This window comes from Scomber japonicus, chromosome 2 (genome assembly GCF_027409825.1).
Source record: "Scomber japonicus isolate fScoJap1 chromosome 2, fScoJap1.pri, whole genome shotgun sequence".
NCBI classification, from domain to species: Eukaryota; Metazoa; Chordata; class Actinopteri; order Scombriformes; family Scombridae; genus Scomber; species Scomber japonicus.
Window position 1 is genome coordinate 32,100,163 of NC_070579.1, and position 27,630 is coordinate 32,127,792.

The 27,630-nt window shown below is 41.0% G+C and overlaps 4 protein-coding genes across 4 annotated transcripts; 2 read left to right on the forward strand and 2 right to left on the reverse strand.

Moving 5' to 3' along the window:
* Nucleotides 1-833: 833 nt before the first annotated feature.
* Nucleotides 834-3,050, reverse strand: ccdc175 (coiled-coil domain containing 175). Its single transcript, XM_053327238.1, has one exon. The coding sequence runs from the start codon at nt 3,048-3,050 to the stop codon at nt 834-836; it is 2,217 nt and encodes a 738-aa protein (XP_053183213.1).
* Nucleotides 3,051-5,761: 2,711 nt separating this feature from the next.
* Nucleotides 5,762-17,020, forward strand: LOC128370284 (uncharacterized). Its single transcript, XM_053330956.1, has 7 exons — nt 5,762-6,035; nt 8,764-9,095; nt 9,209-9,273; nt 9,385-9,542; nt 13,369-13,884; nt 14,157-15,652; nt 16,165-17,020. Exons 1-7 carry the CDS (start codon nt 5,795-5,797, stop codon nt 16,828-16,830), a joined length of 3,474 nt encoding a protein of 1,157 aa, XP_053186931.1. The 5' UTR covers nt 5,762-5,794; the 3' UTR covers nt 16,831-17,020.
* Nucleotides 6,844-8,900, forward strand: LOC128370300 (uncharacterized). The gene is made up of 2 exons (XM_053330957.1): nt 6,844-8,093; nt 8,186-8,900. Exons 1-2 carry the CDS (start codon nt 7,036-7,038, stop codon nt 8,424-8,426), a joined length of 1,299 nt encoding a protein of 432 aa, XP_053186932.1. The 5' UTR covers nt 6,844-7,035; the 3' UTR covers nt 8,427-8,900.
* Nucleotides 17,021-18,396: 1,376 nt separating the features above from the next.
* Nucleotides 18,397-27,387, reverse strand: LOC128370316 (equilibrative nucleobase transporter 1-like). Its single transcript, XM_053330958.1, has 12 exons — nt 27,201-27,387; nt 24,146-24,275; nt 23,238-23,284; nt 21,829-21,905; nt 21,613-21,705; nt 21,135-21,274; nt 20,895-21,043; nt 20,547-20,690; nt 20,349-20,456; nt 20,063-20,249; nt 18,715-18,838; nt 18,397-18,489 (listed from the first exon to the last, which is right to left on the reverse strand). Exons 1-12 carry the CDS (start codon nt 27,385-27,387, stop codon nt 18,397-18,399), a joined length of 1,479 nt encoding a protein of 492 aa, XP_053186933.1.
* Nucleotides 27,388-27,630: the final 243 nt, after the last annotated feature.

Consider the following 27,630-nt stretch of genomic DNA (forward strand, 5'->3'; position numbering starts at 1 on the left):
AGTCATAGGCTGTGTCTGATATCATTCCCTATTTACTATATTTACCCTCAGCCATTTTATTTGAGTGTCTGAATGCTGAGTGTATAAATATCTCCACTATATTTTGCCCTCAAATATAACACCATGAAACAAAAAAAATAGAGTCCATGGCATATACTCTACTTTGCTTCACATTTTAAAGATGTGAAAACTACCATCATGCGACCCTACAGCTGATGGTGATGATATAAAATGATTTGTTAGTGTCTGAAATCTTCACTTGCTGCTCACTATTGAGTGAACTATTTAATGTTTATTACATAGGGAGGAGTAAATGAGTGAATAAGGGATTTTGGACAGAGAGATGTCCATGGCATGGCATGACTATGGCTTAAAGCATTTATATCAGAGCATGTTTAACTAAAGCACAGGTATATCCAATAACACTAATTAACTATGGCTCAGTTTCAATGCAGCAATTAACATGCGACACCTGTGTTTGACAATTCAAGTCTTTAGTTTCAGTCTGTATATTTCTCACTGATCATGAGGACCCACCTCTAGCTTGTGAACCAACACTTTATATAGTCAGATCATTTGAGTGGCTCAGGGGGTTGAGCAGTTGTCTTTCAATTGGAAGATTGGAAGACACTTAATCCCAAATTGCTCCTATTGCTGTGCCAACAGTGCTTTTTACTTAAGATTTTTATGCCTATGAGCCTGCTCTACAAAATAAAGGAATCATCTTGTTTTTGTGAGCTTTATTTAAAGTTTTCATTACAAATCAAAGCCAACTTTCACTCTTACATGTACACAGATATGTACAGCAGTGGAACCAGAGCCACTTTTTCATCTCAGCTGTGCTGCACTACAGTAGTTTTATCCCCCAGTCGTTTGCTGAAGTCTAACATCTGTTGGTGCAGGAGCGTGCTGACACTTCCTAACTGCTGTCTCCTGCACTTCAGATGACTCAACAGGCTACTCATGCACACCAACAGAGCGCTGTCCCTGCTCTGACTGTCTCCAGTTATCAACACATCCTCTCTCCAGGCTTCTTGCAAACCCTCCAGCAGGGCCCGGGTATCCTCGTTGAACTGGCGGATCTCCTGCAGGTATCTGTCTTTGTTCTCCCGGGCTCTGTTGATGTTGTCTGTCATCTGTCGGATACAGAGATGCAGCCTGCTGTTCTCCATGCCGACCTGCTCCAGTTTCACGCTGTTGTCATAGACGCTCAGCTCCACAGATCTCAGCTCTGAGGCCTGTCTGTCGAGCAGGTCCATGTAACTCGCTCGCAGCTCCCGCAGCTCGGCCTTCGTCTCCTCTTTGGGCTGAAGCAGCGAGCTGGTTTTCTCCGTCAGCACCTGGATCGACAGCTGCAGATCATTCCTCTTCCTCCTAAGCTTGGAGGTGCACGTTTTCAGGCTCTGGTGCCTGGATCGCTCCTCGTTGCACTCTGCCTCCACCTCCTTCAGAGTTGCCTCCTTCTCCTCCACCTCCCTCTGCTTCTGCTCGTTGCTACTCCCGAGGCTCTCTGTCTCCGTGGCACACCGCTGCATCTCCTGGTGGTGCGCGGTCTCCATTTCTCTGAATTCTACCACTGATCGGGCCAAGTGGTTTGACAGCAAGTCGGTGTCTGCACTCATGGGCTGACGCTGCAGGAGTCTGGCCTCCTCTTGTCGCAGCTCCTCGTACCTCCTCCTGGTGCTGCTGATGTCAGAGGTCATCTTGGCCACGTGCTCCCGCTGCACCCTCTTCGCCTCCTCCAGGAGCCGACTCAGCCGACTCTTCTCCTCCTCCAACTGGCTGATGTTCTTCTTCTCTATGTCCATGTTACCGCACAGCTCCTCCTGATTCCTCTTGAAGATGCGCTTGTTGATCACATCCGCCTCCAGGAGCTCTCCAATCTGCTTGTCCATCTCTTTAATCTCCTTGCTGTGTTTCACTATGGAGGCGATGCGCTCCTCCAGCTGCAACCTGGACCTCTCCAGCTGCTGAGAAACGCTGAAATGCTCGGCCCTTACCTCATTCTCTTCCTCCTGCTGCCGCTTGAATATCTCATAGATTTGAGCCAAGGAGTCTTGATAGAGGATTCTCGATGCTCTGCCTTCTTCTATCATACCCTCCACCGTTGCTATTTCCTCGTTAAGATGCTGAATGGCAGCTCTGAAGGCTTCTTCTAAATCACACAGCTCCTTCTTCAGCGTTTCCCTCTGTTTCTTCAAATCGTGACGCTTTTGGATCTCCTCTTCCAGCTGTTTCTCAAACTGGCACCGGGACGCCGTCAGTCTTTGCAAGGCGCTCTCCAACTTGGCCAGGTGAATTGTGAGCTCATCCAGGTGCTCTTGGGTTTCTTGTTTCTTGTCATTCACTACATCCAGATCCATCCTGCTCCTCCTGATGGTTTGCTTCTGCTGCTTAATCTTCTCCTCGGCTACGTCCACATCTCTGGACACGTTGTCCTTTTTCACATTGAAGGCATCTCTCTCCAGCGCCATATTCTGCTGCAGCGTTATCTTTTCCTGTTCCACGTCGGCGATGCAGGACCTCAACTCCTCCATCAGCTCCCGCGTGCGACCCAGCTGTATCTGCAAGCCGTACTTCAGCGTGATTCGATCATTTAGAGCAGCGATGACTTCCTCATGCTCCACTTTCAACCGATCTCTCTCTGGATGCAGAGCTTCATTTTGGCTCTTGAGCACTTCCTGTCTCTTCACAGTGGCTTCTTGCTGGTGAGAGACTGTGTTGAGGTCTTTGCGAAGCTGCTCTATCTCCTCAGCATTAGATGCCCTGGCTGCTGCTACATCAGCCATTATTTCCTGGCTCATTCGTTCTCTAACATTGTTGATTTGGTGTCTTAGCTTACTGTTTTCTATGGTCTCCACCTCTAAATGTTCATGGGTAGCGCGTCTCTCCGCCTCCAGCTCAGTGATGGCAGCAGTCATCTCGGTCAGGTGGAGGCTGGCTTCAGGTGAGAACGGTACCCCCTCCTCTTTCAGCTGCTTGTCCAGCTCCTTTAAATGCTCCAGAGCGACCATGACGGCCGGGAACTCGGGGGCGAGGCAAGAGGCCATTTTTTTTTTAGCTTTCTATATGTGTTTTGTTGCAGATTTATTTGTCTTGTGCTCGAAGGTGTGTCTGCAGTGTTGACTTCAGTCAGCTTTCCGCCGCCGAGAACTTGTGAGTGTGGTCGCCATGGTAACAATTGCCCCCAACACGAAGGAGGAGAGAGCGGGAGAGAAAGCGTGCTACGGTTACGGCGAGCCAGTGACGCCATGACGTTGTTAGCAGTGGCTAGCCATCAAACAAATGGTGACATTGGGGGTCACTAGCTTACTGTAATAAACTCTCACATAAACAAACGACCTCTGTACTTACATGAACCAACACGTGGTCCTACTTAAAGAGCATGTCGACACGTTTTGTCCGGATAAATACTATACATTACCTGCTGGAAGCTTAACAACCGCTTTGTTGCTTACCTGAAAACTGTAACAGCTCCTGGAAAAAAAAGGTGTTTAGGATCAATTTCCGCTCTCCAAAATATGTGTGTGAGAGCTGAAAACAGTCAGGCTCAGTATGACAGCCAGTAAGTAAAGGCATCCTAGCTCCTGTGTTGCCAGATTTGAAGATTTCACGCAAATCAATTGCAGAGATGTGGGGAAGAGTGTGCTGTACTTTGTCCTAATTGCATTTTCAAGATAGGTCATTGGTCTGTTTTAGTACGATTTAACTCACACTCTCTAACACTACATTTCACCATGAAATATGATGAAAGTCTTTCAGAATTTTTTTTTTTTCAATTTAAACATGAAATACATTTTCTCAGTTGAAATGTATAATATGTTAGAATAGTCATTTTAGTCATGTCCACAGGTTTTCACTCAGTCCTGTTACCCTGATACATTCCCCCCTCTTAAAAAATTGGGGCATTCTACAAGTCACATTATCAACAGGAGATAGCACCATGAGTCTCCTGTAAGCCATGAGAAGACCAAAAGTAAGTTCTCTGTCTCTCTGTGTTTTCTGTATTTTGATCATTGTATGACTAAGATTGTCGCTTTCAATGTACAGTTTTCTCCTGGTAGTATTGATGCCATTTGCTACCGCTATGCTAAGACATTCAGTCCTGTTACTGTTCTTATGAGTGATGACTGAAAAAGAGTAACAGATGTCAACACGTTACTTACAGGGAACCAATTGATTAAGTGCTGCAGAAAAGTAGCAGCACTATCGCACACGATGCAATGCCAACCCAGAAAGGAGAGAGACATACTTAAAGAAGGAGCAGCAGAAATACAGAGAGGACATAGCATCAGGCCAGAAGAAAACAGCCAATAACATAAGTGAGAGGGAAAAGTGCACACGTCGTAAAAAGTGGAGGGAGACTTAAAACAGGATCAAATCCAGGAAAGAGGCCCAGAAACACCCCACCACACCTCCGGACAGCCCTCAGTGGAAGTTCTTTGAGGCAAGCCATGGCAAGGGTGTCCCAGATGGAGTGGGAGAGGCCCTGAAGGGGACGGACAGCTGACAGTTTTGTCAGCAGTGGATCAGATATCCCTGATTCTTCTGTGCTCTTTTCTGTAAGGTGCAAGAGGGATAAAACAACCATGTTTTGTTTTGTGAAAGAGGAAGCAGTCAACATAGCAGTATCAGAGATGCCCAAGGACGTGCTAGTAGTTTCATCTATGATGGCAGGTAGGACAGCCTGTTAAGTAAAGGAGTATCCTGTGGCGCCAGTCTTGAAGATTCATGAAAATAGTGATGGGTTTCTGCTCATTTCCAGAGAGTAAAACAAGTAAAAGCACTTGAACTGTCATTTTTGATTTCATCTACCTCTTTTTAATTGCTCTGTACAAAACGTTCTGCCAAATGAATCAATGTAATGCCACATACACAGCTCTGACTTCTCTCTTTAGGTGGGAAATCGCATCACAACACGATTGAAGCAGCTCTAACACTGGAGCTGCTTCAATCATCAAATCAGAGGACTACAAAGATTATTTGGACTGGTGAGCACAACTAACCCCAAGCATACGTGTCACCAATCAGAGAAAAACAAAAGAAACATTAGAAAAAAACACAATGTAATAATGTGAAAAAAATACAATGTTACAATACATTAAATGAAACATTCATACAACCACCAAACTCTCAAGAATATAAATATAACACGTGGATTAAGTCAAATAAGAAAGGTAAATTAAGGGGGGAGAGTGTAAATTTGTCAGTATTTAAATTCAAATTTAAATATTTGCAACATCAACCTTTAGGACATGAAACAAATATATGAGCAGCATTTGAATAATATTTGTGCTGGAGGTTTGTGCAGGTTGGTATATTGACATCAGGATCTGGCAACCCTGCCAGTCGCAGTGTGTTGTCGTTGGTCCGCATATAAAGACGTAGGGAACATAGAAACAGAGCAGATAGAAGGAGTATACAAACACTGAAGTCCAGTGTGTTTTATAATGAAAGCCATTTGAGAGTATAGTTGTAGCTTTAGTCACAACTTTAGCATTGGCATGTATCCTACGAATTAGAATACACAACTTTAACATTTTTCTATCTCAAAAGCGTAAAGTTTAATTACAGAGTTTTGCGCCGATCATAAGGAGAATAAGTGTGCGACGTTTTTCCACACTGCACATTGTCATCATCAACATTTCACCATGACATGCCTACAATAAACTGCATCCTAGAGATCTGTGTTATTTCCCATGCGCTGTCCTCTCTATGCACACAATGTCTTGCAGCGAGGCTGCAGCCCGCGGACAGCCAGCCTGCAGAAAAGCAGAAACAGGGCCACACAAACATGGATCTCATCAGCAAACCAAGAAGCAAGTCTATCGTGTGGATGTATTTCGGCCTGAAAGCGGATGAGAAGGGACAGCCACTGAACTCCGGCGAGGCAATTTGTCGATTGTGCCGAAAAATTGTGCTCGCCAAAGGTGGAAACACTACGAATTTAAGAAGTCACCTGAGACGTCGACACCGTGCTGATTTTTTCGAGACTGCTTCCTCCACGACCTCCGGAGCTTTGTTTGAGACTCAAGGTGATTTACTACCAAATTCACTGCTTTCACTGCAAGTGTTTTATATCTAAAGTGTACTGTGGGTCTTGTTGCATTCATTGACTACCATTGTAACTAGGCTACTACATGCACCCATTCCCCAAAGTCTTGACAACATGCAGACACTACAATGGGTGTTTATAAAGTTACATTTAAATAGAGAGTAGTCAGAAGTGCAAAAATAAATCAGTAACTGAGCATGATGCTGTGATAGTAGATGTTTGCAACACTTTAGTGGTATGGTAAATTCTATTTTGCAGAATATCCCATGTTGGCACACAGTGTATTTATAATGTTAGCCTATATGAATGTTTAACTTATGTCAACCATGCACTATGATGTCAAATTTAAAGAGCGGATCATTACACTTGCCCACAGCTGGAGTAACATCTGTTAGTAAGAAATAACAGTTGAAATGCGTCTTTTTCTTAGTTGTCTAATAACAAATTAATTCATGCAATAATGTAATTTACATTTCATATTGTGGAGCAATAATAAACTGCACACTATATAACACTATTACATTTTTAACCACTTAAGAAACGATCGTACGCATGCGCATGTGAGGAGCCAACGACAAGTGCTATACAAGTCATGTTTACGGCAGTCTTATACCTCTGCTGTTGCCATGGCATCAGCTAAACATCATTCATGCAGTCCGGTGTAAGGAGCTAAAGGTACCATTAGGGGACATTTTTGTTTTAAAATACGAATTGTTAAGTGAGGTGCTGCTACTGCCCCGGTGTAATGATGTGTCGTTAATAAGAGCTCTATAGTGGCCTGGCAGAGCCGCCATTTTAGCCTTTTAAACCCCCCCTTTCATAACAAGCTGGCCTGGCTGTTCAATACAAGCTGATAATGACTGTGGTATAATCCGCGTATTGCACCGGAACCGAACTACTGTCGCGGTATCACTCCGCTGTGTTTACATGAGCAAATCCTACCACCTTTACATTCATTATAAAGACACAGCTCTGTCAGGATGGATGCAGACCAGCTGTTTGAAGCTGATATGACAACTAAGGAGGAGGTTATACTGAAAGAAGAAGATGAGGAGCAAGAAGAGGAAGAGTGTGAGATAAATACCACTGACATTTCCAGACATGCAATGGTGTCAGACTTGGAGCTGGATGAACTTGAGGACAACAGGAATGAAATCAGTAAGGTTACAAAGAAGCAGACAACATGGGCTGTGAACTGCTTTGTTGACTGGCTGGAGTCCCAGGGCCTCCAGGTGGACCTGAGGGCTTTGAAGAAAACTGAGCTAAACAGCTTGCTGAGACACTTTTATGGTTCAGTGCGCAACAGCAAAGGCGAGCTGTATGGGATTGCGAGTTACATCGCACTGAGAGCTGGAATTAACCGTTACTTCAAAGAGCATCCCGTCAGCCGGCCTGTGTGCTTGATGAGAGATGCCGAATTCACCTCAGCCAACAAGGTATTCATGGGAATGCTCAAGAGAATTAGGAGGTCAGGTCGAGATATAACATCACACCACCAGCCGCTGTCAGCTGATGATGTCCGCATCCTCAGACACTCACATGTCATGGACACCAGCACTCCAAGGGGACTTCTTAACAGGGTCTGGTTTGATATACAAGTATATTTTGGTCGTAGAGGCAAGCAGGCCAACAGGAATTTGAAGCCAGATTCATTTGTAATCAGAAAAGATGAGAGAGGACTGAGATATTGCACTTTATCCTTCGGGGATGAGAAAAAGTTTCATAACGAGAAGGATCGATGTTCTATGGTTGAGAAGCCAGGGAGTGAATTCTGTCCCATTACTTCTCTTTTAAAGTACCTCAGCAAGCTCCCATCCAACGCAGCTGCCCTGTACTTACAGCCTAAAAAGGAGCTAACAGATAAGATGTGGTACAGCCACGTCCCCTTAGGAGTCAATTATCTGGGCTCAATGCTGGCTCGAATGTGTAAAGAAGCTGGCACATCAGTCATCTACACCAATCACTGCATCAGGAGCACACCCTTTCACCAACTGTGTGACACAGGCCTGGACAAGAGAGACATATCTGTTATTCACAGGTAAGATAAGTGTATTGATGTGCTGCCATCTTATTTTGCTCGTATCACATTAAAGCTGGTAAAATTATATTTAAATGTAATCTTTAACACAGGTCTGAAAGCTCCCTCAGGAGTCACCAGACGCCAACCCTCAGGAGATGTAAGCAGTGGAGTGAGACATTGCCAGAGAGAGATTCAGCTGGCCCAGCAGGTCTGCCACCAGACAAGTGGGCACCCCTAACAGAAGTACACTCAAGTACACACAATTTGCACAAGTGCTGCAATGGATTCATTATTGCAGTAATTACATTCCAAGTGAATTATGTAGATAAATGTCTGAGTGTGAAACTCTGAGTGAACTGACATGAAAATGGATGTTGAAAGATACTAAAGACAAATTGATTATTCTTGGTGGAGGAACAAAATAAAATGATCAAAACAAACTCAAAGCTTTTGTCTCTGCTGTAAATAACTGATGTTTAGAATGTGTTTTGGTTACTATAATGTCACTCACATACTTATGCTGACATCCTCAGAAGGTCTTGTGTTTATAATTTCTTGTGTTGCTTAATTTCTTGTGTTACTTAAGAAAAGCAACACTAAACATTGACCATGAAGTCCTCCTTTGGACCGTCAGTAATAACATCTCACCTTATTTTCACATGTGACTAGTTATGTCTTTATTTTACAGGTTTGGATTTAAACCATGAGGAATTTTTTGAGGATGTTCCGTTTCTTCAGACTGCTGCAAACCAGAACTATGTCCCAGATGCTGTGCTGCCGCCTGGAGAGCCGTGGCTCCATGGCAGCCCCACCCGAGCGGTGCTTTCTCTGCCTTCCTGTCTGTGCCTGTGTGGGGTTGCTGGGTCTGAACTATCTTGTCCTGGATCCTCTGGCGAGGACCAGATGGGAGAGATGAAGGTGTACGCCAAGTGTCACCTTCAGCAGGGCGTAATGTTTGGACCCTATGTAGGAGAAGTGTGCAGGGCACAAATGCCTACCAACCTCAAATATGCCTGGGCTGTGAGTAGTCTAATCCTTACAGAATAATAAAGTGCAGATGATGTTTATAATATAGAGGCAGTTTAAAGTTGCATAAAATTGCATAAAATATGTTGTTTTGTTCTCATCTCCAGATCAGGGATGATGCTGCTTTTGTGTATGTCGATGCTTCTGATGAAAACAGATCTAACTGGATGAGGTGGGCACATCTTACCATCCCTTTCACTTCACTTCTTTTATAATGTGCTCCAACATTCAGTCACTTTGTTGGTCACAGTTACATACTGTACGTGCTTTCTTTCTATTTCAGATATGTAACATACACCAGCAGGGAGGAGGAACACAACCTGGTCGTTTTCCAGTTTTACCGTCACATCTACTACAGGGTCACCCAGCCCATCACAGAGGGAGCGGAGCTCAGGGTCTGGATCGGCAAGGACTATGCCACCCTGCTGGGCCTTGGGATGGGTGAGTCTTATTCCATTAAGTGATACATTACTGTCATGTTGTAGATGCAGGCTACTAAATTATGATTATTCCCTTTGTGAACTTAAAGTGGCTGGAATCAATACTTCTTTTTTTTATAAAAACAATCTGTGAAGGTGGGTAATGCCAAAGGCATCGCTTGTAGTGATGAACCTACTGACACCTGATTCTGCTGCTCCCTTGCAGCAGGAACATGATGTCAGAGTAAAAGCTCTTAAAGACCTATTGTACACTACCTGCTCAGCACCAAACAGCAACAGACAGTTAACTGTAGACTTGATGGTGAACACAGTGGAGCTTTTAGTAGCTAGATATTTGGACACGTCAAATAGAGGTAAAGGAGAATGAATATTGGACTTACATTCAGCAGGTGGATAGAAACACGACTCCAAATGAATGATGATGTTTCTCTCAAACTGCTGTTTGTGTAAATAAAAAAACATTTTCTAACAGGTTAGAAAAAACAACATCTAACAACTCTGCTGCCCCCAAGTGGTAAAAATCAGCATTAAATCAGGTTTAAAGTCCAACTGAAATCACATTTCATTTCAAGTTATTTTTGCATCCAAAAATAATGCCAGTGTTATTTTGAACTTAGTATTAATAGTTTATTGTTATTTAAAAGGAAAGGAAAGGGAAGGGGTGGATTGGTGTGTGATTGACAGCAGCGGGCAGGCTGAGCCCTGGCAGACAAATGAGCGACAAAGTAAACACGCTTGCACTGAGGATAGTTACAGGCTATTCAATAATATTCATCCCTCGAGAGTCAGTTTGATCAATTTATTTACACTAGGCCTGGGTGATAAACCAATAGTGATATGTTGAGGCAACAGACACGTCATCAAAAGCGATAAGAAAAGTGTTCAATAGAATGTTCAATAGTTTTACTTGAATGTATTAGATACAAACCTCAATGAAAGCACATAACAAATATGCAAAGTTTGGTTACATAAACAAACCCCAAATGTGCCCCTTCCCTGGCTCATAAACAGCCTATTATACAGTGATATATATTTAGTTCTCAGTGTAAACATATTTTGTATAGGCGAGACAGTAAAGGTTTGAATCAAAACTTAAGAATCAACGGAAGGAAAAGTCAATAACCAATGGTAACGTGACTGACATTGAAATTCCGTGGATCCAAATGTACCAGGTATAGAAAAAATGGTGGTTGAAGCTAATTCAGATGGCACAATCAACATCTTCTGCTCTCCCCCATCAACTCTCACTTGAAGCCAGTCATCACAAAGAAGAAGTATGAATCTAACAGTAACATTGACAGCAGTAATGGCAGCTTAGACATCTTTGCAGCAATCTGGAAACTTTCCAACAAACATGACGACACATTCTGAAAGATTTTCAGTGAACAGATGCAATTTCTGAACAAGCTGAGAAACTGTCCTCTACAAGTTGAACAACTTCTTGTTGATGTTGATTGACATAAAGAAATTCTGAAGCACACAGAGTTAGAGATTGAAGTGAACACTACGGTTGGAGCTGGGCTTTGAAGTTACACTGATTGAAAGAGGAGGCCAATGAAGATGTGAGAAAAGTGGTAATTGATGTTGAATATGGTGCTCCTGGGCCTCATGAATATCTGGAGGAGGGTGTTGATATTGCTGATCATCCAAGAAGAAAAGAAGGATATATCCCACTGATCTATTATCATCTTGTTTGCACTCCACCGTCTCTGCGATGCTGTGTGGGAAGCACTAAAGGCTGCAAGTTTCTGCAGCTACAGCGATACTGTCTTTAGAGGATAGAGTGGCAAGAGACAAGCTCGGGAGGAAGGGAAAAAGTTTCCTTCCTTGGCACTTCTGCTCTGATCCATGGGGGAAAATTGCTTTATTCCTAACAAAGTCAAAGAAGTTAATTTCAACATTTTACAAAACAATATTTAATGTGAATTCTATAATCTCCAGATATGAGGATGTTATAATTCTTTATTTTGTGGACATGCTGGTGAAACAGCTATCCATTTATTCTTTTAGTGTAAAATAACTGACATTTTGGTCTGATTTAAATTCTCATGTTTTCAATATGACTAATGTTACTCACTGTTTTACTCTGAAATATGTCATTTGTTAGTATGACTATATGAGTAACACATCTCCAAACCATATGATTTTTTCATTGGAAAAAAAAATCTTTATTCATAAACAAGTAATTAAGTTCCCCTGTCCTTCCTTTTCCCCTTTCTTTTCTTTATTTATCTCTCATTGCACTGGTTTGTTTCGTTTTCATCCTTTATTTTGTTGTGCACTTGTTTGGGCCTGACGTAATATGACGTCACTTTCCCCTTTTTTTTCCTCTGCTGAATAAAGTTTTGTTTGACAAAAAAAAAAAAGTACCCGGTTGTAACACCGCGGAGAACAACAGAAACAACGTGGAGTTTTAAGGATGAGTGCAGACGGGGAGGAGATAGTTGACAAAAAAAGAGATCCCCGCTCGTCAGTCTGGAAGTTTTTTGGGTTTTTTAAGTCTGACATCCAGCAGAACACGGTTGTGTGTAAACTGTGCAGGAGAAAGGTCCAGACCAAAGGCGGGAATACCACAAACTTATTTAACCACCTGGGCCGCTCTCATCCCCTGGAGTACGAAACATGTCGCCAGTCACGAATACAATCCACATCTGCAACATCTGCAGAAAAAACCCACAAACAATCCACTACAAAGAGATACTCTGCAATAAAACAGTTTGACAGTTGCCAAGGTGAGGTTATTATTATTCTTTATTTTTTATTATTGTGTTAACATGGAAGTCGTTACCTGTGTGCCTTAATAAATAAAGTGGTTAAAATAATTCACTTTTTTTCTCTGTCCCTTTATTTTAAAAAATAAGTCATTAAAATACAAATTCTCGATATCAACTGACAGTAACATTTTATTGTGGTAAGTTTTCAGCTATGGGGTTATCCCTAAATGATATCAATACAAATTAAAAGTACAAGGACAGTGTTAACAGGGGCGGAGCTAGGGGGTTGCTTTTAGGGCTGAAGCTCCCAATGCAGATGTATACCAAATGTATGGTTAAAGTCACTTTTTTATGAACAATGACTTCAACCAGCTGCTGACTGTATCTGAGTGAGTTTATAACAGTATGACAGAGTGAAATGCAATTAAATATGACTAATATCTTTGTTTTCCTTTTGATATTTATTTCTATGTGAAATGTTTTTGTAAAATTGTTAATACGTACCAAAATGAATCACTACTACTACCAATGTTTGCAGTAGTTAATTATTAGTTATTAAAATATATATCAAATACACAACTATTACTATGGCTAATGTTAATCCAGAGCTGGTCAACAATATCCATCATCAGAAAGTAACACATTATGTCATACTCTACATTGTTATTAATGTTGTTAAAGACCATACCAGCCCCTGAACGGACAGAAGTGATATCAGCAGGTATGTTTACAGCTAATGAATGTGCTGCAGCTGAACAACTAATTAGCTATTAAACGATGGCCTCCTAACTTATGTTAGCAGTGCTTTTTTCTCTGGTGAATGTTTGTTGGCTTTTTTAACAAGCTAAGCTGCAGGACAAGATGGGTGTTCATGTGTGTAAGTTGGATAAGAAAGAGACATTGGCAGGAAAGCTGGTGTGTGGGTTATTGTTCAGAGTGTGTTGCTCCTGTAATGGGAGCAGGTTAATGTCTGGGTGTTAATGAATGAGACAGCACAGTCGACACAAAGATATTAAATGTAGTATGTAGTTTTTTAAAACTGTATAACTGTAACTCATTAGCTTGCTAAAATAAATCAATACTCTGTGCATCTGTTTTTGGTGGGGGTTACAGGTGAGAATGTGAAGTGTGAAGTTGGAGACAAGGAGACGGTTCTGAGGCTCCTGCAGGACATCCAGTTGGTCACCCTCCCAGAACCCAGCAGCTCCTCCCTTTGGTCAGACCACAGCCAGTCACAGAGCCCCATGCCTATTATCAACGACGTAACCACCATGTCACACCCCGACGCCGTTAATGATTTGGGAGCCATTTCTGCCTCTGCCCTTACCTCCTCCCCACTCATCTCCTTCCCATCACCTGGCTTGCATCAGTTGGAAAAGTACGATTTTATGCCTGGAACTGAGAAACTGCTCAGTAACCCGAACGCCACGCACAATAGCCCCTGGTACTTCTTTGGGTTCGAGCCGGACCCCACTGGGCGACCGCTGGACCGAAGCACAGCGGTTTGTAAGCTGTGTGGGGAGCGAGTGGGCTGCGGGGGAGGAGCTGCAGATATCCAAAACCATCTGACCAGCAAGCACCACATCAGACCACGTGACATCAACAAGGAACGCAGTCTTCTGACCATAGGTAACTACACAATAAACAGATTGAACCTTATTTTCATAGTTTTCACCTTCATGTCTGTCAGTTATGATAATATTGTATTCACCAGAGTAATTGCTGAGATCTAGTAATGCAACATCACTACAGTAAGTCCAATGTGGTAAAAACCAGAGCAGGCTGTAAACAAGCACGCATGTGTACTTCATAAATTAAGTACACATGTTAACGACAGCTTGACGAATCGATGTGTTGCCAAAGCTCTTTTCCCACTGAGGATTTGTATTTTTTCTCAACAGGTCAACAACGCTCACAGACAATGATGGTTAACAGCGGTCTGATCAGTACGTTCCCACTGGTACTTTCTACTCAAGTGACAGATGCCATCACCAACTTTCTCATCATGGATCTCCAGCCGCCAGCTCTGGTAGAAGGAGAGGGCTTTAAACAACTGATCCACACCTTGCTACCCTCCTACAAGGAGCTGCCATCACCTTGCCAACTGGAGAACCTCCTAAAAGAACAGCACACTAAAGGCAAGACTAGCCTGGCTCAGCTCCTGAGGAGGAAAACTGGGAGTTTAGAGAATGAGGAGATACCTGACTACACTGTTCCCATCGAGTATGAGCCCAGGAGACGTGGGAGACCTCCCAGTCATCGGAGAGAGGTTCCTTACTTTGTCACTTTAAGTGTGGATATTTGGTTTCACAACTGGCAGGGCAATACTGACATGTACCTCACCCTCTGGGCACACTACATAGACTCTAACTTTAGTTTTCAGAACCTTGCCCTGACAACACAAAGACCGACAGAGAGTGGAGTGAAAGATTACAGCCTTCGAGCAGTGGAGACCCAAGTGAAAGTTATGGCACAGGAGTGGGGTATCGCCCAGCCCAATCTGGTCTTGCTGGGAGGGGAGGGAAGGAACAAGATGAGACTGGGACCAATAAAAAGCGAGAAAGGCGGAGAAGCTTCAGGAAGCATCCCTCACCCGAACTCAACAACCTTTCTTGAGAGGGATGACTTGGTGTCACCTGAGGAACCACATGGATTAGAACAGAGCCATTCAAGTGAAGGTTTACCATCTGTCCCATGCTTCTTCAGCGCTGTGCAAGGTTGCATTGAGGAAGTGATGTCACACCCTGTCATCTCCAAGACCCTTACCCAATTCCAGGGTGTTCTTTCAACACTCTTTCTGCCACCTGCGCTGAACAAAGGATTATATGAGTATCACATCCAGAGCCTGTTGCAAGGCATGACGAAACAGGAGTATGCAGAGCTGAAGTCATGGGCTCACAGTCGGCCCACCTGGAATAAGCTGTATCCCCTGCTGAGCATGCTCATCAAACATAAAAGCCTTTTCTGTGATATGGTAAAAGAGGTAAAAGGTGAGGGCTTGTCCAAAGAAGACAGTGCTTCAGAGTCCAGTTCATCTGGCAGCTGCCACGCCAACTCCACCTCCAACACATTTTCTTCAAGCTTTGTGCCTTTGCGTTCTGAATGGAAGATTATGGAGGAGCTGTGTTTGGTCCTCAAACCTCTGGATGTGGCGTGTCGAACCCTCGCCAAGGAGGCCTTCCCCCGTCTGTCCCTTATCAAACCCATTCTCACCGGCCTGCTTTCCCGCCACCTTGTATCCCGGCCAGGAGACACGTCATCCACCTTGAAAGAGGTGAAGAGGACGATGAGGAGGAGCTTGGCGAGCTGTTATGACAACCCTGTTGTCAACAGGGCTTTGTGTGTGGCGTGTTCCCTCGATCCCCAGTTCCACGGGCTGGGATTCATGGAGGAGAAGGTGAGTTATAAATGCAGGGAAAGCCAACCCGGCCCCCTTAGTTACTGTTGTTATTTTCAGATATGCAGTTTTCAGTGATAATGGGGATTTACCTTTTGAAATTCTTTGTACATTTTGAAACAATGGGTCCTTGATTTAAGACAGAGAAAGACAAAAGCAGGAACTTTTAATAAATAATAATAGCAGTAATGACAATAATGAATTAAATATGGTACAGATTTAGTAAACTTGACTGAGACTGAACGGGCATTCAATGAGGTTGGGGTTTGCAACCAATTTAATAATAATCATTGTAATTACTGGGAGGTTTGTGTTTTCCTTTTCATGTCTATTTCTGATGCTCATGTGCTTGAATGTTACATTAGCAGGGCAGATTTAATGAACTTTTGAGGCTGTCAGTTGTTCAAGTCCTGAATATAACTTTGGCCTCTGCTAGTCAATGTTTATAGTTATCTGCTGTTATCTCTCAAGATTTTATCAATTTAATAATTTTTGTCCTGATTATTTTTAAGGAGCAGACAGCGACTTTTGATTGGCTGAAGAAAGAGGCTGTCAGGATAGTGAAGGAGGATAGGAGGAGAGGTCAATGTAAGAGCAAGAGGAGCCCCTCCCCTGGGTCACCAGAGTCAGAGAGTGACTTCTTGAGGAGAAGCAAACGGCTCAAAGAATCCCGCCCGATCAACTTCAGAGAGATCGAAGATGAAGAATATGAGAGCGACACAGGGGAGGCAGACGAGAGCGAGTCTGCAGACCCAGGCTCACAGGGCGGACTCTCTGGTATGGAGTTCCTGCTTGGAGATCTGTTTTGCTCCACCCCTCGTAGCAGGCAGAGCTCCGTGGAAGAGTCTGTGGAAATGGAGATGTCTGTCTTTAGAGCAGACAAGGGGGCTTCACTGGGAGTGGAACCCCTGCAGTGGTGGAGGACAAAGGCAGTGCAGTTCCCTTTGCTGTCCACTGTGGCACGAGCCTACCTGGCTGCCCCGGCCGTGGCAGGGAACTCTGCACAGGACTTTGTGCAGGAAGGTGCGGGAGCGACGTACAGAAAGAGAGCCAACATTCCACCAGAAAGTTTAGACGCAATCCTGTTTCTGCACCACAACCACATGCCCACCAGTGAGGGTGGGCAAACAACTCTTAGGAATGAAGACAAGAGCAGTGTGTTGGAGAAAGTCTCTTAAACTGACACATAGCATTCATTCATTATTTGACAAACTCAAAATGTAACCTTTTTAACTGCATGCTGACCATTTGCCTCATTCAAATTTAACCCTGATTCATACCTTAATCAAAACTAACCCACTGAAAGCATGAAGAATGTTCCTACTTTGAACATATGAGGATGTTCATATACATACACACACACACACACACACACACACACACACACACACACACACACACACACACACACACACACACAGAGCAGTGGGCCTCATTGGACATCTTTCTTATTAATTTGATACATTTTCTGATGAAACAGGCTGTTGAATTGAGATGTAGAACACAGAGAAGTCATATAAAAGTTGAAATTAAGCACATACTTGAAGAAAAGTTGGGTTTTATTTGGTGGTTGGCCTCTATACTTGATTGATCTTAAACTATCACACCACGTTTCATTGACTAACATTTACTGAATTTGCCCCTATTTGTGTGGCAAGTTAACACTTTAAATTTCTTTTTTTTTAAAGACAAGGAAGCTAGAGACAAGGAAAATCAGGTCATGTACAGTTTGGAGTACTCCACTGCTGATCTATCTTACTTTTCAGTTTGTATCAACAACCTTGTAGCACCTAGTGCCTTACCTTGTTTCGATACTATCCTACTGTAGATATTATCATTATTCTTAGTTTTTACTCCTTAATGCTCATAAAAACAACTATATAACTAAGTGTGTTGTTGTCTGTCCTGATTTTAAAAAAGTCCTCCATGGTAGTGTTGTGTAAAACTACTGTGCCTTTACTTTTGAATTATTTTCTGTTATGGATCGATAGCTTGTGAAAGAAAAATCCAAAGACTGAATATGAATTCACCTCATGCTGCTCTTCCTTCATTTTACTTAAGTCATTTTGAATTGTGTCTGTAAATTAGTGATAGAACTTCAACTTAAAGGATAAAATGTGTCTGCATAGAAACGTAACATCTAAAGTCTCAAAATGTGTATTGTTTACTCTTTGTTACTGTAGGTCTGCTGTATTTCAGAAGATGTTTTTAGATGTGTCGGACAAAGTATGATACACTTCTTCAACATTACATAGTACGCTGTTAACACAATGGATGAAGCTTATCAGCACAATGCCTGTACTGTCTTTGACTGACATGATTGAACTCTGCATATTCACGTACATGCAGAATTACTGTTTTTGTCTTACTTACTGTACTGTAAATAAAACAGTGTACAAAAACAGTATATTATTTCTACATTGTCTACTGTGGTTAATACAAACAGTCCAGTCAATAAAAAAACATTTATATTAAAGTTTTTTTTATTAAACTGACACTTTGGATTATACAAAACATGTTAAAAAAATGTGTTTCTGTTCTCCTAGTATTAAAAACGTTTCATATTATATCAAAACTAAACTAAAGTTATACAAAACTTTGTATCCTCCATTTTCTAGTCCACTAAAAAGATGTTTTTCCTTCTTTCAAGTAAATGAATAATTTGAACTGGTATTACCAGTATTATCCTTTTACAACTTGGCTTCAGGCAGTTTGGAGCTATTAGCGACAGGCTTGTCATCATCCTACCGGTTATGGGCTGTTTTTCTACAGTGCATGAAGACGTAGATTGGATGGATAAACACCAGCAGAGTGAAGACAGTTAGAGCAATGTCCACCTGTAACAGATCAAAACAACACTTATTCATGTAGCTGAAGTCTGTTACTGAGAAAAGCTATGGCACTACTTTAACACATACTTACATTTTGATATCAATTCAGTGGCACAAAGAGTACCAGTGTCCCTTAAAAAGTCATTATCGTGCCCTCTATCTAAAATCTACCCTCCACAAGGATTTGATATGCATATATTTTTCTATAGTAAAACTATCTTGAGCACTTACAAAAAAGGGGTCCCCCCCCAGAGGTCCTTTGACCAGGGCGAAGCAGGGATACTGCAGCAGAGAGATGATGCCAGACATGGACATCACCAGACCATACAGCTTCCCAAAGTGACTGGCTGGAAAACTGAGAGACAGGGGGAGAGACATGTTGTCTTCACAGGTTTGTCTGTAACTTTCTGGCTGCCATGAATAGAGTACAGGTTTTGGATCATCATTAAAGTTTCTAATACCAGTAAGTGAAAACGTCTTGTGAAGCTTATCATGCTGGCTTTTTTGAGACTGTCAGAAAGGTTAATCTAACTGAGGATATAGTTAAAGTGTAAACACATAATTTTCTTTCAGTCAGTCCTGGTTACAAATTTTGATTACTGACACTGTCAATTCATTTTTGTTAGGCATCTATTATCATTATGATATAATCCAGGCTAATTTAAAAGGGTATTCCAGTGATTTAGCAATGTGCTTTTATAAAGTTGGAGAGCTTGTAAGAGACAGATTTAAAAAAAAAAAGAATAGTCAAAATCTATGCAGCAGAGACCAAGATATCTTGACTTTTATTCTCTAGAATGTATCAAACTCTAAACACTGGCACTGGATCATACATTTCCCACAATGCAACTTAATTCAGCAGTTCAACAGCATATTCCTTTAAACCTACTCTATCTGGCTACTGCCCACATCCACATCTAAACTTTATTGTACAACTCTTGTTGCTGAAGTCTTACTCTTCATGACAAGAAAAACAATTTTAATGTAATGTTAATGTAAAACTATTGGAGTGCTCCTTTAAATTATAATTACAGTGGCCTGCTGCTCCTGTTAGTTATAAATGTATTTTAACTTTCATTACTCATTAAGTGTATGTGCCAAACGTCCAGCATTTCAGCTTTTAGGATGGTGCTTATTTCACTGTAACAATGAAAAAGAAAATGAAATGAGTTAAATCTGTGCACCTTTGAATTCACTGAGTTATGTACATGAAACTAGTCACTCTTTAGAGAAGGTACAATGCCAGGTTAGAAAATGAGTTTAAAAAAAAGAAGATTTTATTTATGATTAATTAATGAACATTAATGATTCATGAAGTGAGTATTCAAACACTAATGCTTCTTACAAAGTTGCAAACAAGCCAGACAGTCCCAAACACTGTGGAACAACATGGTGTCAAACTTGGCACTGACTGGTTAAACTATATAACTATATAAACTATATAACTCAGAAAAGTCCATTGTGTCACTTCTGATATGACCTTAACTGAGTTGGTGTTATCTGCTGGACTATTATATTGTAAGTTGTGTCTTGTATTTGGTACATCCCCTGTCTGTGTGTGTGTGTGTTAGGTACTCACGCAATGTTAATGAAGGCTGCATTTCCCCCATAGAGGAAGGAGCGATTGAGGACTTGTAGAGCAAAGGTGAGGTACTGCAGCGAGAGGATGGGAATGGAGGCGCACACAGAGAAGAGCAGGCACTGCAGAGCGGTCAGGAACAGGGAGAGATAGGAGGAACGCAGGTCTGCCTCCTGCTCGGTTTCTCCTACACAAAGGAAAACGGTTAATAATGAGTAAAGTTATTCTGTTGCACATGCACACACACACACACACACACACACACACACTGGTCACTGATATTTACCAGAGGTCAGAGGCTTTCCCTTGTGTCTGTCCATGATGAGTCCGTTCCATGGAGCACACAGCACCCCACACAGCTGGGTCATGGCAAAAGCATTGGTGTACTGACTTACTGAGGGAGAAAAGCAAAGAATGCAAAGTACAGTTAAATATAGACGTGAATGTGTGATGGAGATGTTCAGTGTCTGTTGCAATAACTTACCCAGGTCGGGGTCATTGTCGGCCAGTCGGCTGAGCCTGGAGTTGAGTGTGCCGATGAAGAGGTAGTGTCTCAGCTGCATGATGGACAACCACAGCATGTGCCACAGAAAGAACCAGGACAGCACGCAGCTCCGGAAACTCACCACTAAACCAAGTAAGTTACATTAAAATTCACATGAAATCTGACATCAACTGTGTGCAAGATCACGCTGAGATGTGCTTCAAAGTTCTATAAATAGACTATATTCTACTAATATACTGTTGGGCTCTTAGTTTAATTAATGTGTTCATGTTTTCACAGCTATGGAATTAAGCAGACATTCTGACAATGTAAAATTAGGATAGATACCTTTTTCCGAGTCTTGCGCCTCAGTTCCATCCTCAGGCTCTGGTGGTGTGTTGTCCCTCCCATTTACGTCCTGTGTAACAGTCATCCTACCATCCCTCATACTCTCCGACTGCTCCACATTGTAAGTGTTGGCCTTTCCACAGTTCAGTCTGCATGTCAGGAAAAGTAACAACATACCACCACACCATATTAAAGATCTGTGTTATGTCAGCTGCTGCAAAGACAAGGTAATGTTCTTACCCATAGGTGTAGTATTGTGGGACAGGGTAGGGGATGTGGGCTCTGGGCATCAGCAGGAAGGTCCGCAGAAGGTGTATAATACTGCAGAAGGACAAAACCAAGAAGGACGAGCGTAGAGAGACACCCTGTTCATATAGAACCTGGAAAGCAATAAAATGAGTGGTTAAACTTTTAAACCAAAGTTAAACTTGATTTGGTCAAAAAAGTCTAAATTTCATGTGTTTTTACTGATGAGGAGAAAAAAGCACCTTAAAGCAGACATTGTAACATATTTGATCTACATAGTCTCTGGCTATGTGTGAAATCATCCACTATCCAATATTTAGTTTGTCTGCCACTTTGAATCAAGCTTTCTGACTCTAGTGTGAATGATCAACACTTTATAGATGACTCTAATTGTTTTTTTATAGTGCCTCGTGTATTTTATTGTAATATAGAATATACATTTAGTATTTTAATGTAATAGTGCTTATTTTACCTTGATGATGAGAAACACAGCTGAGGAGGAGTCAAAGGCACCGTTGTAGAGGGTGATGATGGTGGAGCGATGAGCAGCAAACAGGTTGCTCACCTTTCCGACACACATAAGCACAGTTAATTGATACCCAATTTACAGGGTTTTTGAAATATATTTAGGCTCTACAGTATGTTTCAGTTCTTACATATTCATCTAATAATACTATTGAGTATTCACCTGCATGTTAGTTAGAAGGAGCAGAATTCCTCCCACAGCAATGCAGGACAAGGCAGGGAAAAGCAGCTCTGAAAATGCTACATGACAGTGGAAGGCAAACTCGTCAACCCTTAAATTAGTTGATGTTATTTTCTTTGTTAACACTGCATTAAATGGTTGCAGTGTCGGCCAGTACAATAGATTGTTACAGTTGAGTGTTTGAGTACTGCTGTCGAGTCCAACAAGAATGATACACACACATCCTTGTTAGTTTGATCCTGTGACATTAATGTCAGTGATTTGGACAGCTAGATGAAAATAGATTTTTAAGAGTTAAGAATGAAATATGGCTTTGACATGATTAAGGTATGAATTATGTATTTACCATAGGAGCCATTTGAGCTTATTTCACATTTGGGAGGGTTAACAGCTATCTCCACGTATCTGACAAATTTTAGTCTTGCTAGAGGCATAGAGACTACAAGGTAATGTCCGTCAAGTCGGTCCACATTGAAACTATTTAACCTTCCTGTTGTTATTGGGTCAATTTTGACCCAGGAGGACAAAAGTTACATGGTCGACAGAAGACAACAGGAGGGTTAATGGATACCATGAAATATGGTAGCAATATTTATAGTGTACAGACAATGTACCCTAATGGCTTTGGTGATGTTCAGATTTTTCCGCTTGCATCACCATGAGGTCGACATTTTTGGTTTAGAGTTTTCAAATGGATGATGAAAATGGATAAATTTTACTATGCACATTTATATCCTGCTCAGGATGCCTTGTAGTAATTTTGGTGATCTCTTAACTTCATCTAGTACCATCATCACGTCAAATTTTCAATGTGTCCAGTACTTTGGTTTATGACCAAATACCTTCAAAACTAATAACATTCATATCCACCTCAACTGTACTTCAAGTAATAATTTTAAAATGTTAGCATGCTAACACGCTAAACTAGCATGATAAACACTACTCCTTACATTATGTAAAAAAAGCAGAAAGTGGATGAACATTGAATTTCACAGATTGTGTGCAGAAAATAGACTCAAAGGTAATGCAATAAGAATCCAGAGAGACGGGCTGTCAGAATCAAACCTATAAGGTAGCATCCCTGCTTAAGTTACTGGTCTGTTATGACTGTCAGGTTTAGCAGGTAATTTCTTAACATAAACATTGCACATTGCACATTGCACATTTGCATATGTATAAAAATATATGTGAGCACATATAATCCACTTCACTGGGAAGAGATTGATTTATGTTGAAAATAGTAACCATACAACAAAAATAAGCTGTTACCTAATATCTTAAAATGATGAAGTGGCTTAATATGTTAGAAAAGCTGTGTGACCTACCTGAAATGTGCTCACATGATAGTTTTATTTAGTGCATGTTGCATATGCATGTGTGAGTTCACCTACTTGGACTAGAGAGGGCCACAAGAAGGGTTCCAGTGGTGTACAGAAATCTAGAGAGAAAAATAAGACTGAACTCAGATCAGCCATTTAACCAACACACTAGAGAGCATTTTAACTCCTTAAGTTAAAATATGACAATATGAAGTCAATTTGTTTGGTTTCCTGAGATCTTGGTTAATATTTTGGTGGAGAGACCTCATTTTGCTCAATAAATCAACATTCCTTATTGTATCTTTGGGCAGGGAAACAACAAGACAAGAGGCAGGTTCAGATTGGCTTCATGTATCATACCACATTAAAATGATAGACACTAATTATTGGTATCAGCAGGACATACATAAATCTAGAGTCTATTAGGTGTTTTTTTTAGTAAAATGTACCATTCGCACACAGACACAGAGTTTAGAGTTCAAAGAGTTCAGTTTCTTGCTTTCTTGCTTTTTTCTAATTTTTTATAAAAATATTCATTTAAATATTACAAAGTCTTGATACTGACTGAATATATGAGAATCAACAAAATGTTGGAGTCAATGGAGTATAATCTTTCTGCTTCTGTTAGACACTCCCTACTTTTATCTTCACTGATTCCACTTTACCCTAACTGTAAACTGTAGAAATAACTGAAATGCAAACTGAAATATGAATTTGAGCTCATGGATCCCATGTGGTTCATTTTAAACTGTTACTACTAATACTGAAGCCCATTTGAAGACAAAGCAGCAGCAGCTTGAACTTCTCAAGGGTTTGTTTCATCATGCTGTCAGATTTGTGTCTCTTTAACTAAAACTAAAAGCTACATATGTTCAGTCAGTCAGTTATAATATGGCCTAATGCTGATGATGACTTCATCTTGGATTTTTTTTTTTTTTTTTTTTTTTACATAGTTGGAAAAAGACATGTTATGAACTCACATTCCCACAAGCCTGGTCACCATGGTGCCACAGCGATCAAACAGGTAGCCATTTACTATGTTCAGGAAGTTGTTGAGGAATGATGCAATGGTGAAGACCAGAGAGAATTGCTCATCCTGACTGCTGCAGTCTGAAACAGAGGGACAGAAAAGACACTGGGAAAATATAAAACCAATGGGACTCAAAGTGATGAGAACGAAACCATATTAGTAACACAAGATCCATTCAGTATCTGTTCTAGAACTTTCAATCACATTACACGATCCACCTCAGCAGATGGAGTTGTTTATTTGTTACAGAAATGTAATTTTTTTTAAAAACACCTTAGGGACTTTTCGTCCATGTCGGCTTAATACAATTGAGATCAAAAGTTCACTATTGACCTTTATTGTTTTTATTACTAATATTACATGTAAACTTTGAGTGCCACTGGACTGCTGCCTGGACAAGTACATGATTTATTTCCAGTGTTCAAAAGTCACCCTGATCATATTCTGGTTTTGATAATTGCACTAACACTAACTAAATAACTTTTACTTTTGCAGTATTAAGTTCATCTTAATGGTCAGTATCAAGTGTGACAGGAGATGTAAGCAGAGAGTAACACACAGAGCACAAGGCCGTACAACATGCACTATACTACAGCCCTTTACACACATACACTGTGCTAACACACACACACACACACACACACACACACACACACACACACACACACACACACACACACACACACACACCTCTGCCTGCATTTGAGCAGTAAGAGTGTCAATATATTGAAGTTGTTATATTATTTTCATGTAGCCTTGAGCTGTTGCATTGTTTAATCTGCTGAGTATACGGATGATTAAAGGGAACTATGTTGCACTAATTAATAAGGGTTTTTATAAGTGATAAGAAGTGAATGCTTGCATTGTCTTGTCATAGTCACACCACTGTACAAAAAGAAAAACACAAGGTAACTTGAAGTGGAAAAGTACGGAGAGTGAAAAGATGACCTTGACTGTGTTCTCAGCAAGTATGTGAAAGGATGTTTGTCTCTTAACAGTTGTGTTTCAGGTTGGGCTCTAAGGCGTCACAACAACAGATGGAGTCAGATATTACAAGGAGAATGAATGACACGTCTTGAGCCAGTCAGAAGAGGACGCTGCCTTGCGTTACACCTATTGCTCTGTACGCTGTAAAACACTGGGTCAGGGAAGAGATAGTCAGTCAGACTTTGTGAACTGATGAACACTCTGTTGCTTGTCAGGGATACTATAAGTCAGACCCAGAGCTCTGTAATATTGCACATTCTACTGGTGTTAAAAATAAAACTGATTGTTTTGAACTAAAATGCTTCTCCTCCTATTTCATTAAAAGAATACACGAGGACAAACTGACACCTTGGAAACACATTGAAGTTGGGGACTCACTACTGGACCTTGTGGTGAGTTTCTCCAATTGTTGTTGTTTTTTTCAACAATATTTTTTATTGAATTCTACACATACAGACATAAGTGAAACATAATCACTGAGTTACATTTCTCATAGAAAATGACATTACATTTCACATGTTCCACATACTTACAAAAGTTAATTGACACAGACAAACACAAAAAGAATAACAGTAAAAGTATAGTAACGACTCAACACCTCACAACAAAAATGATTGTGGACTCTGATTTGCAAGAAAGTCCAATAAGGGTCTCCACACTTTTTTCAAATTCTTCTGTCTTTCCTCTGGTTATATAAATCAGTCTTTCCAGTACCACACAGGATACCATTTCCTTCGTCCACACGTTTATTGAAGGTATATCCATTTTTTTCCAAGATAGAGCTATCATTCTCCTGGCCTGCAGGAGTCCAAACTCAATCAAAGTTGAATGTTTTGACAACTGTTGTCTGGGTATATACCTAGTATACACAACTTTGCTTGGTGGAGCACTTTTACTCCTAAAACCTTAGATATATTTGCAACAACTGTGTGCCTTTCCCTTCTAAATATTTAATACAAGTGTCTGGAATGGCACCAATAATTCAATTTGACTTGGGTAATGTAAGTTCTCATTAACCACTTGTGTTGCAATAACTTCATTCTAGTATTGATTAATTGTTTTTGAGCTGTTAAGCATGCCATTTCCCCATTCAGTTTCATGTATATCTTCTTGAACGTCTAGTCTCCATGCCTCTAGCCTGTCAATACTAGACTCCTTATCATATGACATCAAAGCTGTAAAGAATAAAGAAACCTCTCCCACACAAATGTGAAATTGTTAGATTCTCAAGATGCGATAGCGGTGGCGGTTTAGATAACATTTGTTTATAGTTTGATTGTATGAAATGTCTTAATTGTAAATGTTTGAAGACCTTTTTTAAAAAAAATGTTATAAATCTGACACATCTGATCAAATGTAAGAAAATTTCTCCAATTGTTGTTAAAAAAAGTTGGTGAGCTTTCAGAGTGCAGAAAAGTTTGGTTGCAGATTACAGGTGGTACTGGAATTGTGGAAGTATTGCAGTATTTAATTGTCATGGGGCCCTTGAGTAGAAAGAGCCTATTTTATTGGATTTATTTGTGTTTTGACAAATGGAAAACGCTTGTGCATTGCTGGTGAGAATGGATTCATTTAGTTTTAATTGAAAGTGTTTGTTTTTACTCAAATTTAAAAATGAAGTTTCTAAAGTTTAACCATAGTGTGCCTCTGTTTTGTAACCATCGGGTATCTGTGAAGCTTGCACTTTCATCAAAAGCTTCACAGTTTGAATGTTGACTTGACACTACTTTTATGGAAATGTTTTATTGAATCTCTTCTTATATTTTCTTTTATTTGCTGGCACGAGTCACATTCTGTTAAACAGATAATAAAGATAATAAAGATACCTTGTACCTTGAACCTATTCTTTTTCATTTAATAATAGAGTGATTCCTTAGGAAAATAAAAATCTGTGCCAACTGCTTTTAACTAGCTTGCACATTTTCTCCAGGGAATGTATTGTATTTAGTTACATGTTGGTGTAGAGCACCTTGTTTAAAGAAAGGACTAGTATCCATCCAGATTCAAGAGTGGCTTACCTTCAGCATGGGTGATGTTGATGTGTGGGATGCTGACACATAGCTGACTAAAGTATCCATCGTCCTTCAGCACAAACACCAGGGACGCGTAACCGAACACCACACCGGCAAAGCACAGACACTCCAGCACCCCGGAGGCCAGAGTCAGCCTGTAGCGCAGCCTGGTACCAACCTCGTATCCCTGCATGCTTCACTTCACTTCTCTTCAGGTCACCCCAACTTCAAAAAACAAACAACAACAAAAACAAAAAATGAGGAGATGTAAAGCAGATATTTCGTTTTTTTCAGATTCCGGTTACAGCTCAAATGGTACAACGTGATACAACATATTTTTCCATGCCATCGCAGTAGATGACACAGGAGTGCAATTTGAACAGATTAAACACATACTGCACAATCAACCATGTCAACCAATTTACACCACGTTTAA

What these genes read in the sequence shown, in the direction of transcription:
- ccdc175 (XM_053327238.1), bottom strand. Translation starts at nt 3,050, where the DNA reads ATGGCCTCTTGCCTCGCCCCCGAGTTCCCGGCCGTCATGGTCGCTCTG.
- LOC128370284 (XM_053330956.1), top strand. Translation starts at nt 5,795, where the DNA reads ATGGATCTCATCAGCAAACCAAGAAGCAAGTCTATCGTGTGGATGTAT. An exon ending in AGCTTTGTTTGAGACTCAAG is followed by an intron (nt 6,036 to 8,763) that starts GTGATTTACTAC and finishes TTTATTTTACAG; the next exon opens with GTTTGGATTTAAACCATGAG. An exon ending in AACAGATCTAACTGGATGAG is followed by an intron (nt 9,274 to 9,384) that starts GTGGGCACATCT and finishes TTTCTATTTCAG; the next exon opens with ATATGTAACATACACCAGCA.
- LOC128370300 (XM_053330957.1), top strand. Translation starts at nt 7,036, where the DNA reads ATGGATGCAGACCAGCTGTTTGAAGCTGATATGACAACTAAGGAGGAG. An exon ending in GACATATCTGTTATTCACAG is followed by an intron (nt 8,094 to 8,185) that starts GTAAGATAAGTG and finishes TCTTTAACACAG; the next exon opens with GTCTGAAAGCTCCCTCAGGA.
- LOC128370316 (XM_053330958.1), bottom strand. Translation starts at nt 27,387, where the DNA reads ATGCAGGGATACGAGGTTGGTACCAGGCTGCGCTACAGGCTGACTCTG. An exon ending in CAACATCACCCATGCTGAAG is followed by an intron (nt 24,276 to 27,200) that starts GTAAGCCACTCT and finishes CCTCTGTTTCAG; the next exon opens with ACTGCAGCAGTCAGGATGAG. An exon ending in GCAGCCTTCATTAACATTGC is followed by an intron (nt 18,839 to 20,062) that starts GTGAGTACCTAA and finishes CCTGTCTCTCAG; the next exon opens with TTTTCCAGCCAGTCACTTTG.